At 37.1% G+C, this 20,556-nt stretch overlaps 1 protein-coding gene across 4 annotated transcripts in view; it reads left to right on the forward strand.

Moving 5' to 3' along the window:
* The window catches only part of Grm5 (glutamate metabotropic receptor 5), a 480,702-nt gene that overhangs the window by 14,939 nt on the left and 445,207 nt on the right, over positions 1 to 20,556 (forward strand). For all 4 annotated transcript variants that reach the window (XM_016004111.3, XM_016004113.3, XM_076546727.1 and 1 more), the window contains exon 3: positions 7,748 to 8,603. In XM_016004111.3, coding sequence (XP_015859597.3) covers positions 7,946 to 8,603 — 658 coding nt within the window. In that variant the 5' untranslated portion in view covers positions 7,748 to 7,945. The remainder of the gene's footprint in view (positions 1 to 7,747; positions 8,604 to 20,556) is intronic.

The following is a 20,556-nucleotide window of genomic DNA, read 5'->3' on the forward strand; positions in this document are numbered from 1 at the left end:
AGGGAGTTTGCATTTTCCTTTTAACAACATGCTTGATTTTAAAGAAGGAGAGAGCCATTCTCCAACTCCAAAGTCAGCTTTAAATTTTAATTGAACTGGGACTGTTAGAAGACCAATAGTGTTAAATCTTTAGAGAAAAGCAGAAACAAACATTTAGGAAGACATAAAATTTTTTTTAGATAATATATACCCATACACCGTTTCACTCTGTTTCTTGGGATAGATGATTTGTCCCTTTTCTTCAGTTGTCTCATTTGTCCAGTGTTCTTCAGATTCCTTAACCTTCATTCTCCTAAAAGACAAAAACAAAAACCTTTACCCAAGACTAATTTTGGGGATGTTTCCTTTTGACAAGTTATTATCTGATTAAATGAAAAGGCATGTGTTATTGATACAAGTTAGTTTAAATTGGATGTTCATGCTGGTTGATGAACTATCACCTCCTCTAATTAAGAGGTCTCTCTTGTTCAAATCGAACCTTTATCAATTTTGATGGTACCCACAGCTTATCTTCTCCTGTAGAAACAAAAGCAAAACCACGTCCCCAATGTAATACATACCCTGGTTTCCATTCTGAGGTCAGCACATCCTTAAAGTATATAGGCTGATTTAATTCTGTAGTTTTTTCTATTATCCAATGTCTCTCTGCAGCTGTTGTTCCTTTCTCATTGGCATTCAGAAAATTCAAAGTTAGAAGAGCATTATGCAGTCTATTTCTGGGGGTTTTTGTTACCCATTTCTGTTTATTTAGCATATCCTTTAGAGTTCTGTTTGATCTTTCTATAACTGCTTGACCTGTAGGATTATGTGGTATGCCTGTAATATGCTTTATATTGTAATAAGCAAAAAACTGTTTCATTTTAACAGAGACATATGATGGAGCATTGTCAGTTTTGATTTGTGCAGGTATACCCATGATGGCCATAACTTCTAGCAAATGAGTGATTACAGAATCAGCTTTTTCAGAACTCAAAGCAGTTGCCCATTGAAATCCTGAATAAGTATCGATAGTGTGGTGTACATATTTCAATTTTCCAAATTCTGCAAAGTGAAACACGTCCATCTGCCAGATTTCATTTCTCTGAGTACCCTTTGGGTTACATCCTGCTGGTAATGGCGTCTGATTGTAGAAGGAACAAGTAGGACATTTCTTTATTATTTCTTTGGCTTGTTGCCAGGTTATGGAAAAATCCTTTTTTAAACCTTTACTATTAACGTGATGTTTTTTATGAAATTCTGAGGCCTCCAGCACATTTCCTATCAATAATTTATCAATCTCTTCATTGCCTTGTGCTAGAGGGCCTGGCAGACCAGTATGGGATCGAATGTGAGTTATATATAAAGGATGATTCCTTTTCCTGATTGTATCTTGTAATTGAATAAATAGTGAAGTTAATTCTGAAGCATCAGGGATAAATTCTGCAGTCTCAATATGTAACACCACTCTTTCAGCATACTGAGAGTCAGTTACTATGTTGAGAGGTTCTGAAAAATCCATTAATACCAACAGAATAGCATACAATTCTGATTTTTGAACTGAATTATACGGACTTTGAACCACTTTACTTAAATTTTCTGATTTGTAACCTGCCTTTCCTTCTTTGTTGGCATCTGTATAAAATGTACGAACTCCAGATATGGGTTTTTGCCGTACAATTCGAGGCAAGATCCATTCAGCTCTCTTTATAAGATCAATTCTATTGCTTTTGGGATATTTGCTGTTAATTTCTCCCAAAAAATTACTGCAAGCTCTTTGCCAAGGTTCACTTTCTGTCCATAATTTTTCAATGTCCTCCTTAGTTAATGGTACGACAATTTCTGCTGGGTCTATGCCTGCTAATTGACGAAGTCTCAATTTTCCTTTGTAAATCAAGTCAGAGATTTTTTCCACATAAGTTTTTAATTTTTTATTTGGTTTCTCATACTGACCTGGACCACCTGTCTAAGGGTAGTGTCATGCATAGTGATTAACCTGCTCACACCAATCTTTAAAAAAGCATGGCCACAGGGCACCCTGATCTAGGTAATCCCTCAGTTAAGACTACTTCAGATGACTCTACACTATATATGATAGTTAAATCTAATTCGGACAATACACACATACATGTATGTATTTCCTGGTAGTAGCCACACTAAAAGTTATACACATCTATTACTTCTCTTTACCAAATAATCATCTTTCTACCCCTTGGAGGGCTTTTTATCCTTTAAATTGCAAATCAACACTATGAGTTTCTGCAACACTAAAAAGTTCGAGATGTATCTTATGGTCCTTCTTACTTTCATGGACTTTGTTAGTATACCTCTTATAGGAATGGGTAATAAGGCAACAAAGAATGATGAAAAAGTGTATTTTATGGTCATCAGAAATAAACAATTTTTCTTTACAATTTTAGAAATGATTGACTAGTTTTTAACTTATCAAACCCATATATGATAAATATTTGTCAAATAGAGGAAATAAAATAATGTCTACATCTTAGTTTTTAAAATATGGATTGTTGATATAATCAGCAATGTACACACATATATAAGACACAACTATTGCATCAAATATAATCTAATATCCAGTGTACATAGTAAATATATTTTCTTTTTTCCATAGTAATGTAATTTAATACTGTAAAATTGTTTCCTAACACAGACACAATGAATAATTTCCAAGAACTAGCCCTTGACAGCTACTTTAAATCAATATGACTGAGTCTACTATGATTCTCTAAACTAGAAAAAAAAACTATACATACTGAAATAGTCCTAAATTCAAATGTAAATCTATAGGATATACTTTCCTTCTTCAAACCTGTGCAATTTCATTATTGAGACTAAAATATATAACAAACTAAATATATTTTCAATAAAACCAGATTGTTTTTTCTATGCAACCTAGAAGCCTTGGATGTGTCTCTGAATATATAGTTCTGAGACCATCCTGTGGTCTTCATATCACTTGTTCTTGTTTGTCTCTTACTCTGTAGATTGTTTCCTTTTATTACTTTTTATAGGTTTATATTTGCTTTTCAGATGTTTTGATGCATTCTAGATTTTATACACTGGTTGCTGTGCATTTACATCTCAAACTAAAACTTTCTTATAAGTCTCACACATCACTTTCCTGGTTAATATCTGTTCCTGAACATATTTAAAATATTCAGAAAAAAATAACTATTTTTCTTCTGTGACTCACTTTTTCATGTATCTGTCTATATTATCTCTATTAACTATATCAACACAAGATAGTTTCTAAGACAGGATTTCAGGAGTAGATTCACCTTCTTCTATCTCTACTCATATCTAATCCATCAGCACACCCAGAGGATTCTACTTGGAATTTATATCTCTGTCCACTTCTTTCTATTTTTACTGTTATCAGTCATGTCTGGGTCACTCTTATTCTACCTAGATTACTAGGACTCTTCTAATCAGATTCTTGGATCTGTTATCAACAATATCCTTCTGCCTGATTGCTCCTAAACTTGAATTTTGCCTAGCATTTGCTTGCAACTTCAGAATGGCATTTAGTAGCAACTCACATTAAATATTAGGAGATCCAAGCTAATGCCATGCTTCCATCTCTTACAGTCTTTAGGTTCTAGCCACCTTTCAACATGAACATCTTCTTTTTATTTTTCTTAACATTCTTTGTACTATTAAGTGTCCATAAATACCATTGCTTAGAGTATTGACTTGTAAAGTCTATGAGTATCAGGAGCATATATACCCTTTTTCACATTAAGCATTCATTTGTGAAGAGAGGTATAATATAAAGACATACATTGAAGCAGTTGGATGCAATGAATACTTTAAGAAAAACAATGTTAACTATGTACACCATTTCATAACCTTTTCACACATCTCCCACCTACTAGCTAAATTTTGTCTGAGGCCAGGCAGTGGTGTTACATGCCTTTAATCCCAGCACTCGGGAAGCAGAGCCAGGCAGATTTCTTTGAGTTCAAGGCCAGCCTGGTCTAGAGATTGAGATCTAGGACAGGCACCAAAACTACACAGAGAAACCTTGTCTCAAAAAACCAAAAAAAAAAAAAATCATTTAAAAGAGTCAAATAATTAATTTCACATATAAAGTGGAGACGGGAGTATGTAAATATGTATATATATATATATATATATATATATATATATATATATATATTTCATCTATGGCTTTGCTAAGACAACTCTTTAACAGTAGATTGAAGGCTCAGCTTCATATTGTTGATAGGTCACGTCTAGCCTAATAGTCATTTTTTAACATAATTCTTTCTTGATTCTTTGGGAATTTCACATCATGCAGCCCTATCATGCTCAACTCCCAGTCCCTCCATATCTGTCTTTCACCCCTGGAGCATGCCCCCCCCCAAATAATTTAAAACAAACAAATAAACAAAAAATCCACCTCACTCCTCAGTCTTTCCAACACCTCTTCATTCATACTCGTGGCATTGGGAGCCATGGTATGTCATGCAGTATGCCATTTTGTCTAATCAGCCCAACCCACAAATCTTTCATTGCAATGAGTCATTGGTCTGGTTTGCGGCCTTTGGCACACCATCATCACTGGACCTTCACAGAAACTCCTCTCTAATACTCAGCTGTTGACACACATCATGGAGATTCTATAGGTATCATTCCATAGGACCAGTCCCTTCACACACTCTGGCAGGTCATAGTTGGGGTAGCTGTCACGGTGGGCCAATCCAAGCCTGAGCTGGTCAATCCAGACCACTGGAACCACCCTCTCTGGTGAGGGGCAGAGTCAGCTCTCCTAGGCCCATGTCATCAGGTCAGCTTTTCCACACTGTGGTAAGGGTTGGGGCCATCTCTCCTGAGTGCAGGGGCCAGCTCTCCTATGGGGGTGAGGCCAGCTCTACCTTTCCAGGGTCCATCCAGGGTCAAGGCCAGCTATCCCAGGGCCAGTGAGGAGCAGGGCAGCTCTGCATGGCCCTTGAAGTTCAACATGCCTGGTTTCTATTACTCTCTGTGGTATCATGTGCCATGAATATCACCTCAGACTCTAGCTGAGGCAGGAACCTGGGCCCAGACATCATTTTAGCAGCAGCTGGGGACAGGATGTCACCATGGCCCTGGTATCAGCCAGGCCCTTAGACACCAACATGGTCTCAGGTGGCTGTCCAGATCACAGGCATCCACTGAGCACCTTGTGGTTACAGGAGCCACAGACATCAACATAGACCCTGGCTCTGAGGACACCATGGCCCCATGTGGCAGCACAGGCCATACCCAGAGTAGCCCAGTTGCAGATGGCCCTCAGACACCAACATAGCTACAGAATGTGGCCAGGACCCTGGACATCTGTGTGGCTTTTGATGGTACTATGAGGCACAGACATCAACACAGAAAACTGGCTGTTGTAGGACCAGGGACCCAGACATGTTCCCTGTTAGCTGCCTGGGCTTGGATGTCACCATGGCCCCAGGTGGCAGTGCAGGCCACTCAGAATGGCATGGCTTCCATGGTAGCATGGTTCCCAGAACCAACATGGCCCCAGCTGGTGGCCCAGACCCAATGCATGGGCATTACCATCGATGATATCAGGAGCTACAGACATCAACACACACACTGGCTTCAGTAGGGCCACCAACCCAGACATGGCCCTCTGCAGCAGCCCTAGTCCCAATAACACCTGACCCCAGGTACCAACAAAGGCCACTAAGATCTGTGTGGCTTTGGTGGCAACATGACCCCCAGACAGGATCCTGGCCACAGATTGTAGCCTAGACTCAGGATATCCTTGTGGCCTTTGGTGGCACCATAAGTTAAGGACATCAGCATAGACCCTGGCTGTTTCATAGACCATGAAGCTTCATATTTCATATTCTTGTATGAACACAAGCAATGTTTCATCATTGGTTTTGCTTATTCATTCTCCATTTAATGACCATAAGAATCAATACAAATTGCATGTCTTTCAACGTAGGAGACTGAACAGACATCTTTAGAGTGAGAGAATATTTGGACAATTTCACAATGAGGTTATTAACAAATATTTTTGTTCCCTTTACTTTTGCCTAAAATACTAAATTAGAAATATGATACACATTATGTACACACTCACATTTGTATATCTAAACACCTCATTATTCTGTAACATGTAGTTATTGGTGAAAATTTAATTTTAGTGTTTGATACTATTTAAAGGGTTCTTTTTCTGTTGCTATGGAAACAGCTGAAGGAAACAAAGTAATGAGGGTAGGCGTGGTTAGAAATGTAATTCAAGTTATATTCATTATGTGCTCAAACTAGAGTTTTTGAAAATCTGATAAAGTTTAAGATCATCATTATTCTAAAAGAGGCAAGATAATTGCATAACAACTAAAGGCATATCACCTCTGTTGAAAGGCCGTCCTTGTGTGTTAATAATTTTCAATCGATTTAAGATTCTGGTTGGCAGTGATGGAGCCATCGAAAGTAAATCGATTACATAATCCAATTAAATAAAAACTACCAATAATCTGTCAGTTTTTTCCCATTAATGCAGAATTTGCTGTTGGAAATTGGGGTGGAGTAATCTTAATCCTAGGAGTTTAAAATGGAATAAATTACTATGGTGGTAGCTATACCAGGTTTTTCTTCTTGGAAGGATATTTGAGCCATATCATTGTGGAATTTATATTTCTAGACCAGGCATAGAGGGCTAATTACTATGAATTTTATTGTAAGACCCCAAAATAGCTTTGAAAAGTCTCTGGAGTACCATGCAGTATGCCAGAGAATTGTCTGTCTTCATCACCTAACCACAGAATTTCCTTTGAACTACAATACAGTAACAAAAGAGATTCAGTTAGTAATACATATAGACATATTCAATTTAAAATATTTGAAAATATGATATTTTATGTTGATGACTATAAGGCCAACCTAGCACACATCATCAAAATTCATTAAATTGGAAAATTCTTAATCTGTGGTGGTTAGCACTTTACTAGAAATTCTTAACATCAGAACTTGTAATTTTTTCCACTGAACTTGTATGCCTATTACTCCTGCTTGCTTATAGCATTTTGGTTTGTAATGTTCAAACCTTCTCCTCATTCATCCTTGATATATATTATATATTAAATGTCCACAATGCTTATATACCCTAAGATCCTTTTTCAATATACTTTACATTGCATCTAGGCAGGAAATGTACATGATTTTAATATTCTGTTTAGTTAGCTGTGGGAATGATGGGGATAGAATTCAAGGTCTTGTGTAGCCTATTCAAGTACTCTACTACTAAGCTACATCCAAACCCTTTAAAGAAGACTGCTTTTATAGTTGAATAATTAGTAAATGTTCAGTGGTAAAATTTGGAAAGAAATTAAAGTCTGATTTAAGTGAAAATACAAATGAAAACTAGATACAATCCTACTACCCAGCTATTACTCACCAATCCTCAAAAGTTTTAGGGATTGGTGTTTTAAGGATATTTAGTTTATAGAGTGGTTTGAGTACTAGGATGCTGTTTTTCACAGGTCTGTCTATTGTATATTCCATTTGGTTTTCTGTAATCCAGGTGAGCAAAAGAAAAGGATTAAAGTAAAGACATCAAGCAAGGCCAGTGAGTTGTTAGACCCAGTGACAAAATGAAACAAACATACAAAATCACCACAATTTTCAGTTCTGCTCTTTTAATCTATAATATCAAATCCCTCTGTTTTTCCATTAACATGAATGTTCAGAGTGTCCCTGAACTAGTATGTTTGCTATTAAAACTCATGCTTCTCATTATTTTTTTTTTCAGGTAATGAAGATCATGATCATATGGAAGCATTTAACTAGACACTATCTGGGGACCTTGTTATTTCTTAGAGTACATATCTAAATTGCTGCCTAATTTCTCAATGTGTTGTTCAACACAAGAGAACATTTGATTGCACCTATTGGAAATCTGAGTTTCTTCCACCATGATGTCTTTATTAGCTTGAATTTCTTTCCTAAAATGGTCCTTCTGTTGATCCTGTCAGTCCTACTTTTGAAAGAAGATGTCCGAGGGAGTGCACAGTCCAGTGAGAGGAGGGTGGTGGCTCACATGCCAGGTGACATCATTATTGGAGCTCTCTTCTCTGTCCACCACCAACCAACTGTGGACAAAGTTCATGAGAGGAAATGTGGGGCAGTCCGTGAGCAGTATGGCATTCAGAGAGTGGAGGCCATGCTGCATACCTTGGAAAGGATCAATTCAGACCCCAATCTCTTGCCCAACATCACACTTGGCTGTGAGATAAGAGATTCGTGCTGGCATTCAGCTGTGGCCCTAGAGCAAAGCATTGAATTTATAAGAGATTCACTCATCTCTTCAGAAGAGGAAGAGGGTTTGGTACGCTGTGTGGATGGCTCTTCTTCCTTCCGCTCCAAGAAACCCATAGTGGGAGTCATTGGTCCTGGCTCCAGCTCTGTGGCCATACAAGTCCAGAATTTGCTCCAACTTTTCAACATACCTCAGATTGCTTACTCTGCAACCAGCATGGATCTGAGTGACAAGACTCTATTCAAGTATTTCATGAGGGTTGTACCTTCAGATGCCCAGCAGGCACGAGCCATGGTGGACATAGTGAAGAGATATAACTGGACCTATGTCTCAGCTGTGCACACAGAAGGTATGTGATTTCCACTATATAAAAATATGTTGTGATACTTGGCAACACCTATCAGTTAAATTATCAGCTTTTGCATGCCTAAAATGTTCCTCACCAGTGTAGGTATTTTGAGAAGCCTCAACTTCACCAGTATGATAAAGGACCATATATTTACACTGACATACTCATTTATATGTCTGCCACTTGTTAAATAGCAAGATATGTTTTTCAATAAGGATTGTACTATTTCGAATTATGCTATGATGATACTTATTTCTAAAGTTATTTTTTCAGTTGTTCTGGTTCTTCAGTGAACATCTCTCATCTTTAACATTCTATCATTGCTCTATCTAATGTTTTTATAGTCAAGGGGCAGTAGACATAAAGATACACAGTAAGGAATATAGCTCAGCATGTTTTTATAAAAATTGCCAAACTGTGTAGACTTATAATTATTTGTTATATAGAATGCAAAGTCAAATTCATAATAATAAGAAGAATGAATTAACTTTATACTTGTGTAGAATCTATTTGGGAAGATTAATTTCAATGAAATATGTAGTGTTTAGAAATTTATTGATTTGTTGTATTGAAGATACAGTAAGAAAAGGGAAAGACTGAACTTCACTTTATAAGTTAGCATAATTATTTTTTAACAGTGTACTTAAATGCTTTTGCATATGCAACTTTTCAATCCTTTGTTTGTGTTGACCTATAGGACATATGAGATCTAAATATTATTGTAATGGTTTTCCTAGGGCAACAAAGTGCACTTACTAAGAATAAAATAATACTGGAGAAGGCAGAAAATACTTCTTAAAAACCATAGAATCACTTAGAAAAGAGAAGACTTAAAAATCTTTGATAATATATCATTAGAACACAAACAATATTGCAATATGTGGTGATAATTTATTGGGAAATTAGTGAATTGACTTGGGGGAGTTTACATCAGAGTTTTTGACAGTTTAACTAATTCAGATATAACAGACTCCTTGTTATCAAGTAGCATAACAGCATGAATTTCTCTGTATAAGCCTTTGTTCATATTTAGAGTAGTACAACTGTAAAATAGGCTTTCAGTTTAATTGACATTTCTCTAACTCTGGAAGACTTCATTTGTAAATTGACAGTTTATTTGGAAATGTATTGATGTGTGGTGATTCTGAATAGTACAATGTTTAGGCTAGGACTTCTTTGATTTTTCCTTTTCTAGAGAAATTCGTGGTCCTTTTACTTTGGAGCACATGATGAACATCAAACCCAGGGTCTTGCCCATTGCAAATGTTAGACAAATAATATTCTATCAAAACACACCACAGCCTTTCCTTTTTCCTCCATCTAATGCTGACATTTTTCATGTAAAAAATCCCAGTTTTATTTGATTCTCTCAACAATTCAGTGACACAGTCTGTCCATGTATTTTATTCCAATTTTCAGACTCAAACTCTTTAATGCATTTGAATAATTAATTTATATATACCTAATAGTAATTTTAAAGCCAGGACTATAAATTAGTGTTCTATATACCGTTATCATTTAAGAGGATCCAATGGTCTAATGCTTTGGGTATATATTCATAGAACATATATTTGTTAAAAGCAAATATATGTGAGTCTTTTTAATAGTTTTATATATCAAAATCTTCCATGGATTTTCATTTCAGCAAAGAGGATGAAGCATGCACAGATACTCATGTAATCATAACTCAAAGTGACAGAAAATTACAAATAATGTCTCTAAAGTACATTGATAAATGATCACACTACCTTTTCTGTTATGTGGGAAGCCTGGTGGAGAATGTGATGTTCTAATTTTAACAGAGAGAATGCTAATACTTGCTTAAAAACAAAACACAAACCCAATAAGTGATATGTTTTAGTCAGGGATATGATAAAGTAGAAGATGGGGATTCATTTCAGATTTCGGAAATGAAAGGTTTCCATACCATGAAGGAGAGGCTAATTTAAGATATGCTCCATGAGAAACTAATCATTACATTTGTATTTTTACAAACTTCAATTGTTTTAGTCTAAATTGGCACTGATACTTAATAAGTAATTTAATAATGTACATAATGATATATTCACACAACACACTATTGTACACCTATTTAAATGAATGGCATGCTTTGTTGCTAATGAGTAATCAGCTCTAAGATTTTTGCTTAAGAGTAATCATCTCTAAGTTGATTTTATGTGAAAAAACATGTATGTTTCTTCATATTTGGGATTCTATATGAACCATTTGTCTGTACTTTCATAGAACTGCTAACCATAAAGAACAAAATTGAAAAAAAAACCTTATTCTGAGAGGAAATTTAAGTCAATAGGGAATATGATTGGATGAAAAGATTTATTTTTCATAGATAAATTTTGCATATACTCATTCAATGTTCTATGATACACAGATTGCCTATATTAACATATTAACTAGAATAAAGTATTTTGAGGAAAAAACATAGAAATTGTGTTGATAAGTACATGCAAAATATTCTATAACACAAACAGGATATTGAAGATTCAGGTTTGAATATTCACATATTAAGGAATTACTCTTTGTGTTGTAGATTTTTCTGATGATTTAAGAAATATCTTTGATTACAAACAAGAATCTGAATAGTAGACATATGAGTCATGATGCTTTATAGTTTGTCCATGTAATAGTGGCATAGATGTTTACAGAGTAAGCTAGACTCCGATCCAAAAATCCTTGAATCAAAGAAGATTTAAGTGTATTGGATTGTTTGGAATCTCTCCAATGTGATTTCTGTTGTTTTGTTACATAGCCCTTCAAAAAGCCTCTTTGAGATCTTATGTAAATGAAAATGCCAGTACATGCTCTCTTCTATCTATCTATCTACTTACCTATCTACCTATCTAACCATCTATCATCCATTTATCTATAACAGTGGTTCTCAACCTTCCTAGTGTTGTGACCCTTTAATACAATTCCTCATATTGTGGTGACCTCAAAACATAACATTATTTCCATTGCTACTCCATAACTGTCATTTTGCTACTGTTAGGAATCATAATGTAAATAACTTGTGTTCTCCAGTGGTCTTAGATAAGCCCTCAGACCCACAGGTTGAGAACTCATGATCGATAATCTTCTCTCTATGCACCTCTATCTCCATTTCTCACTAAGTTGGGATAATTCTGTGTGGTTCCTGATCAATCGGTCTCAGAATGTCTCCATTTATTCTGATGTTCTTATAGCTGTCCTCTTTTGCTTAGTTGACTGTTCCCTTTCTTCAAAAGTATAAAAATTTCTAGATGCTTTTATGTGATATAACAATTATGGAAAGATAAACTATTTTTCTAAAGCACTTTGTCTTCAAATTACCCAGTTACTTTGTGCTTAAACCTGACAGCACTATATCAACTAATCCTTGGGAAACTATCACAAGATGTTCCTTCTAGAAAATACATGTTATCTGTGCTTTCAGAGGAAGCACAGGAGACCTGGGATTCAGCTTTAATATTAAGTAATTGCACTTGTATTTCCTGTGATTTATTCTCTCTGTATACCACAGGAATTAGTATTAACAGTGATATGTGATACATAAAAACTATACCTAGAATTTCTAGGCTTTGTGATTCATAATATAAAACAGGTGAACAGAACATAAAGGCTGTGTTCTTGAAGGGCAAGGCAAACTAGTCCACCAGCACTACAGAGGAAAAGAAGATGTGGTGAGTCAGAAGAGAAATGTCTTTCCTCTTAAATGAGTCAGTCCAGACAGTACCCTATTAGTTCTGAGAAAATTTAAGAGGTCTTTCACCTCAGTACTTTTCCAAAATTTGGCACATGTGTGCATATGACACAGGGTAGATGGTATTCACCTTTTTAGGGCTCAGAGTGATTTCATTGGTAACCCCAACTAATGACTCCCCTGAATTCTCTTTTATTAAGAAATGTTTTTATTCATTTTACATACCAATCACAGATCCCCCTCTTTTCTCCTCCTGCCCCTGCATCCCCCTTGCAAACCCACCCCCTATTTCCTTCTACAATAAAGTAAGGCCTCCCATGGGGAGTCAGCAGAACCTGGTACATTCAGTAAAGGCAGGCCCAAGCCCTGACCCCTGTCTCAAGGCTGCTCTGAGTGTCCCACCAAAGGTAATGGACTCCAAAAAGCCAGCTCATGCACCAGGGATGGCTCCTGATTCTATTGCCTGGGGACCCATTAAGCAGATCAAGCTACACACTGTCTTGATTATGCAGAGGGCCTAGTCCAGTCCCGTGGAGGCTCCACAGGTGTTGGTCTAAATTTCATGAGTGCCTACTAGTTTGATTTGGTTGTCTCTGTAGGTTTCCCCATCATGATCTTGAAGCTCCATGAGTCCAGTGGAAGAGAAAGAAAAGGGATTCTATGAGTAAGGGGCATCCCCTGAATTCTTATAATTCATATTATAAGTAGGATTTGCTCTCATACAACAGTGGCCTCATAGCTGCTTTCTTTAAGAAAGCTTAAAGTGGGGACTACTCTCCTCAACTTCTTCCAAGTGCCTGGGATTCATGATGGGCAAACACTCCATCACTGAGATGTATTGCAAGTCTCATTTACCTTTTATTTTAAGATAGGATCTCACTAAACTGCAAAGGCTGAGCTTAGACTTTGAATCCTCCTGCCTCAACCATCACAGTAGCTAATATCATATAGGATTAAACAACCCGGCAATGTACAGACTTCCTTCTTAGTTTTCTTTGAAATCACTACCACTGTATAAAGAATTTATGTTCTCAGGCTTTTCAAAGAAAGCCACCATAAATTTTTGACACCAGCCATTTGAGGTCAGTTCAAGTGCCTCCTGACACACAGCTATTTGCAATCACATGAAAGAGTTCGATTGAAGTCCTCAACATTATCCCATAGACCACAAGCCAAGTTGTGAGTAATAACAAAAATTTTCAGGATGGAATTTAATAAAGCATATATATCTAATTAACTTTAGATTCATATCACTGGACACAATTAGATCACTGCAGACACATTCAAGCTTCAGTATCCAAAGAAAATAAAATTATCACTTGCTGAGCTATCTCACCATCATTCTAGAGAAAATACACTTAATAATATGAATTAATATAGTTGACATGAAAGTATGGCAACATAGAATAAATGTTTCAGGTTAAAGTACTTCACTTCTATTCTTGTGTCTTGGATAAATGTTAATTTCCCTGAAATGTAACCGTATTGCATGTAAAAATTCAATATACTTGTAAATAGTCCATTATTGCATTCTTTATGATGATATAGCTAAATTTCAGTAAGGAAATTAATCTTGAGTTGAGTTTTCTGTAGAAAAACACATATATCATACTCTACATGTTGTTTCCAATGATTTTACACTTTAATGATTTTCCTGACATTAGCTAGGGTTCTAAATTGCCCCCCCCCCAGTACCCATTAGAGTTCATAGTATAAAATAGGTACTCAGTGGTTTGCTGAAAAGATGTATTTCCCTTATAGTAGTACCAACCTCCTTATGTATGAATATATGGCATGTGGATAAATAGCTGGCACTTGTAATTTTCACAGTTTTGCTTTTTTATAAAAAAGCAAGGTGCCAAAGTACCTTCCTTGATTAATTGTGAAATGCTGTTTACACCTCATTCCTTTTTTGTTTTCATGGGTTCTTATTCCTATCTAATGATATAAAGATGCTAATTTATGCTAAAAAATGTCAGTGATGCTCTGGGGGAAAAAAGTATCAATAAGTTTTCCTGGTAGCACAGAATCATTAAAATGTTGTCAAGTTAGTTGACACAGTGCCATGCAGCACCTGTACTTATGATAGGGCTTTCTGATAATTATATAAACAAATAACAATAGTGGAGATTTGAGTTAAAGGTCTTCACTGTCTAATTCATAGTCACTATGTTTAGTTCAAAACTCAAAATATTTAGTACAAGGTTAATTGTACATACATGTTAATGGATTTCAATGTGACATTCATATATTCATGAGGTATATACTGAGAAGTCCCAACTATTCCTTTTATTTTACCTCTGTATACCCTTCCAAACATCTAGTAACTCCTACTCATTTTCAGGTGAGCTGTTTATAACTTACGTGTATGTGTAGGAGGGAAAGAATGGTATTGTCTTTACTTGTCTAGCTTGTTTCACTTGATATAATGACCTCTAGATTCCTAGATTCGTTCATTTTGCTACAATGATGAGAGTCTCTCCTTTATAGCTCAAAAGTGCTCTTTAGCCATCAGTTCACTAATGGGCACTAAGGCAGATTCCATACCTTAGCTATAATGAATATCATCCTGTTATTAAAAAGTAGCATGGGAGTGGAGGTATAAGTGTGAATACACTTTTCCTGTCTAATTTTTCCACTGATTGTCACCACATCAGGACAACAACTTAGTATGGAAAAATTAGAAATGTCATCATGCAGCCTGCTGAGTGCATTTTAAAGCATTTCCATTTTATTATCTAGGGATTAAAATGTGTTGAAAATTCAGACAAACTTAAAAATGATGATACTAATGGTTGAAAATTGCAAACTGACATTAGTTTAATAGGCCGTTAGAATAGAAAAAAGTGTTCCATGAGCATTTATTTTATCATTTTTATTTGGCAGTAGATACTGATGGAATTATTTTTGTTTATTTTGGGGTGGGGGCATAATAATTCATTCCTGTTGCCTAGGTAGTATCTTCTCTTTCTATATATATATATGTTCTTTCAGACTACTTAATTGTTGGCTTAAATTCTGACTTACCCAGAAAGGATTTCTACCAGGGATGACTTCCCAGCTTTTCCCCAGGCATCACTGCTAGGTACCACTGAACATTTCAGAGGGCCATCCCCCAGTTCTTCAGGCCCACATGACTAGGGCAAAAAGGATACCATTGCACTATTCTGCCAACACTCACAAATAACTTCTCAAGTTACATGCAAATGTGGACACTGCTACAGCATTAAACATTCACATACTTCTTGAATTTGATGATCACCTTCATGTTTATTGGGCAATTAGCATGAACAGAGTTGATGTTTGAGAATTGTATGTATGTATTTTCCCTAGACAAGTCTTATTTTAGATCTCATAGAAACAACATTATTTCGAATTTAAATATTCAAAAGTTTAGTATTTATTATTACTAAAAGCAGTCTAGTGAGCCATATCCTCAGTCATAATACCTTAATAACTTCTATGTTACTAATATTTCACCATGAGTTACTTTAGAATAAGGAATCTAGAGATGAGTTGATCATGATATAAAGTGTTATGTTCTAGTTAATTACTGAAAGCACACAAAATATAATACAAAAATTAGTTCCTCACAGCGAATAATATGCCAAGTAAATAAAGAACAAACCTAAGAAAACAAAGATTGAGATCCCTGGGATTAAAGGGATTAGTTGGTGGACCTTCATTCCTCCTACCTCTGTCTCTCTTGTACCCTCTTCTTCCTTTTCATCAAATTATTCTTTCTCTTCTTCCCTTTCTCAATCTTTTCCTCTACCCAACTTTTTTCCTTTCCTCCTTTTCTTCTCTCCTCTTCTCATTCATTTTCTTACTTATTCTCCTTTTTTCTTAAATTTTTTTTTGTAATTGAACTATTTTTTAAAAAGTATTTAGGACAATCAGTACATTGGATTGGATCAGTGATAATACTTTCTCACTATCTCATAGGAAAGATGAAGAAAACTATTATTTTAGAGTTAAAAATACAAAGTAGAAAAATTCAGTCTGTGGTAAAAGAAAGTTAAACTGTATGACAACTGGAGCTCAGAAATTCATTGCAAATGCTGCTTTCACTAGTCATAAGAAAAGGACTGGGAAAGCTTTTCTTATGGGTACTTTCTTTTTTAAATTTCTTTTTACTAGTTAGTTGTTAGTAAAAAATTTTTTCATTCGTTTTACACACCAATCAAAGATCCCCCTCTTCCCTCCTCCTGCCCCCAGCTTCTTCCTCCCAACCTACCCCCCACTCCTACCCACAAGAAGGCAAGGCCTCCCATGGGGGGATCATTCAGTAGAAGCCATCCATCCAAGCCCTTCCCCCTGCCCCAAGGCTGCAGAAGGTGTCCCATCATAGGTAGTGGGCTCCACAAAGCTTGCTCATGCACCAGAGTTGGATTCTGATCCTACCATCAGGGGGCCTCCCAAGCAGATCAAGCTACACAACTCTCTTGCCATACAGAGGGCCTAGTCCAGTCCCATGTAGGCTCCACAGCAATTGATCCAACTTTCATGAGTTCCCTCTAATTTGGTTTGGTCATACCTGCATGTTTCCCCATCATGATCCTGATGCACTTACTCATAGAATCCCTCTTCTCTCTCTTTGACTGGACTCCTGGAGCTCTGTCCAGTGATTGGTTGCGGATCTCTCTGCATCTGCTTCCATCAGTCATTAAGTTCCTTATGGGTACTTTCTAAAACTTATTTTTGGTGACTTGTTCTGATCCAACACCTGTTGAAAGTAGATGAAGTGAATCAACTGTCGAGCATCACTTAAAACAAGTGACCTGTTTGAAGAAGTGATCGGAATGGTTACAAGGCTTGAAACTATGTCTGCATTTGCAGAAAAGCAATTAAGTGGAGGGAAGAGAAAATCTACTAGGACTACCTTTAGGCATGTGGTATATTAAAGTATTTGGCACATTCATGTACTTACCTGGTTCAGTACAAGGAGTAATGCATTAAAACAGTGGGTTCACAATTATAAACACATGTTTTCTCATCAACAAAACCATTCTATGGTGCTGAGCTGTTCACTTTTTTTAGGAATTATTCTCAGTCCTTTCTAGTTTCTTGCATGTAAGATACTGGACAGTACCTGGAAAGATGGAAAGAGAAAAAGAGCTTAATAGATCGGAATCACCCCAGCACCTCTAGTACTTAGAAACCTGATTCAGGCTTAAGACCAGCCTGGGCTATGGAGTGTGGTGCTATTCCTAAAGAACAAATAAAAAGCATCAACTTTAAGCTGACCATGCTTGCATATACTTGCAATCCTTGTATTTGGGAGGCTGAGGCAGGGTTGCAAATTCAAGGCTTATGTGTGCTACATACCAAGACCATGTCTTAAAAACTAAACAAACATCTGTTTACATCAGTTACTAGATGAAGGCTCTGTGATGACAGGGCATTCATCAATCTGATCACTGAGGTAGGCCAGCTCAGGCACCCCCTCCACCAATGCTCGTAGCCTAAGCTGGGGTCATCCATATAGATTCCTGGGAACTTCCCTTGCACCAGGTTTCTCCCTATCCCCATGATCTCTCTCTCTATCAAAATATCTCCCTCATCAATCTCCCACTCCACCCCTATTACAGCTGGACTATTCCATTCCCTCATTCTCCCATTCCCTGCCCTCTGTTGCCCCCCGCCCCCAGTTTACTCAGGAGATTTGGTCTATTTCCCCTTCTCAGGCAATCCATGTATCCCTCTTAGGGTCCTCCTTGTTACCTAGCTTCTCTAAAGCTATAGGTTGTAGTCTAATTATCCTTCAGAAATCCAGTCAAAGAGAGGGAAAAGGGATTCTATGAGCAAGGGGCATCAAGACCATTATGGGGAAACTTACAATTAAACTCCAAGCCACTGGGAACTCATGAACTTTGGACTGACAGCTGTGGAGCCTGCATGGGACTGGACTGGGCCCTCTGCATGGATAAGACAATTGTGCAGCTTGGTCTGTTTGAGGGGCCCCTGAGAGTGAGAATAGAATCCACCCCTTGTGCATGAACTTGCTTTTTGGAACCCATTGCCTGTGGTGGGACACCTTGCACAGCTGTGATGCAGGGGGAGGGCTTAGACCTGCCTCAGCTGAATGTGCTTGACTTTGCTGACTCCCCATGGGAGGCCATACATTTTTGGAGGAGGGGATGGGGGGGCGGGCTTGGGGTGAAGACTGGAGGGGGAGCAGAGGAGGAATGAGGTGGTCATCTCTGGTTGGTATGTGGGATTAATAAAAATTTTCTTAATGAAAACAATAAAAATAAATAAAAGTAATAACATTTTTGCTGAAAAAAACAAAAAGAAAAGCAAACAATCTTTAGTTTGGGGAAAAATGGAATTGAACTGGTGGTTTGTTATATTAATTTCAATATTAGAAGTTAGATACCACTTCTTTTACATTCTATTATGGACTAAAATATTGCCATGCAATATACATTTGAAAACTCTGTTAAACCATTTACCTGTATTACAGTTCAGCTGATATAAAGCAATATTGTACAGGTTAAGGAATAGATGTGAAAGAACAACTTCTCTGTAACTGACTAGTTAATGGTGAGACCCAGGGCCAACTGTTGAGGCAAGCCTAAATATGTCTTTTTATTGGTGTAGGCATGGCAACTTTGAGGAAGAATGGACTGAAGTCTTCCTATTATTTTTGCTTCCCTATGAAACACAAAGCAGTATTGCTTTCCTTGATGAGGATGTTTCTGATGTTTGCAAGTATAAATGTTTCATGTGTCTGTTTATCCAATTTGGAAAGCATTGTTTCCATGTTTCTAGGCAAAGAAAAATTAAGGGTGTGTGTAGTGAAAGTTTACCTAACAAGGGATCTTTATATTTGAATGATACTGTGGACAGACTGCTTAATTTTTCTTCTTGTCTTCACTGTAGACTCTTCATTCTGTCATTCAGATGCCAATTATAAAGGAAAACAATACAGCACATATTTTTTTTAAGAGCAGGAAGACTTCTGCTTCCATCAGTCACTGGATAAAGGTTCTATGATGACAGTTAGGGTAGTCACCAATCTGATTATAGGGGATGCCAAAAACCTACATCCAAGCACCAGGTCAAGCCTAGGTGAAGAGAGGGAAGAGGGATTATAAGAGCAAGGGAGGTCAAGATCCTGACATGGAAACCAATGGAGACTGATGACCAGAACTTGTGGGAGCTCACAGACACTAGATCGAATAAGGACCACTGCATGTGGGTGACAGTTTTGTAGCTTGGTCTGTTTGTGGGATCCCTGGCAGTGGGACCAGGATCTATCCCTGGTGCATGAGCTGGCCTTTTTAAGTCCATTCCATATGATGGGATACTTTATTCAGCCTTGATGCAGCGGGGTGGGCTTGGTCTTGCCTCAACTGAACGTGCCAGGCTTTGTTGACTCCCCATGGCAGGCCTTACCCTTTCTGCGGAGTGGATGGGGTGAGTTGGGAGAGGAGCAGGGAGCAGGAAGAGGAGAGGGAGGGGTAACCATGGTTGGTATGTAAAATGAATAAAAATAAATAAATTAAAACATAAACAAAACAAAGGAGCAGGAAGAAAAATTGTTACAGCTTTATTCATGAAAGGAAATTCTTTGGAATACATCATCAGTGATATGAGTAGTGAAATCTCATTTGGTACATTCAATTTGACCAGAATTGTTGAACTGAGGAAACTTTTTGCCTCAGAGGCTTTTTAATACATAGCCCAGGCCAAAGCTACCAGTACAAGTAAGATTGGGAAAGATAGGAAACATCATTTTAAGAGGAAAAAGCAGTTTTACAGAGTGTATAAAGCACAATGGATTTGTGAGCTTAAGTTCACACAATATGTTGTGAGGCCTTGTCTGCAAAACAAGTTTCTTTATCCCTTTGAGTTATTTTTCTTCAAGTAGAAGCAAAAACATACAAAGTTTGAGTGCAAATTCTGGTTATCATTCATGGTAATAGAGATGCTTTGATCAAATTACATACTTTGATTTCCTCACTATAAGTATACATGTCCTTTACAGTTCTTTTGAAACCTAAATGTAAATCACTTAATGTAGCTAGAGTTTTCCTGCCTTGCCCACAGTCAGGACAAATCTTTGTCACCCACCAATCCCACAGCCGCTCAGACACAACCAAGTAAACACAGAGACTTATATTGCTTACAAACTGTATGGCCGTGGCAGGCCTCTTGCTAACTGTTCTTATAGCTTAAATTAATCCATTTCCATAAATCTATACCTTGCCACGTGGCTCATGGTTACCGGCATCTTCACATGCTGCTTGT

The sequence above is a fragment of the Peromyscus maniculatus genome, chromosome 1 (genome assembly GCF_049852395.1).
Source record: "Peromyscus maniculatus bairdii isolate BWxNUB_F1_BW_parent chromosome 1, HU_Pman_BW_mat_3.1, whole genome shotgun sequence".
In the NCBI taxonomy this organism is placed as follows: Eukaryota; Metazoa; Chordata; class Mammalia; order Rodentia; family Cricetidae; genus Peromyscus; species Peromyscus maniculatus.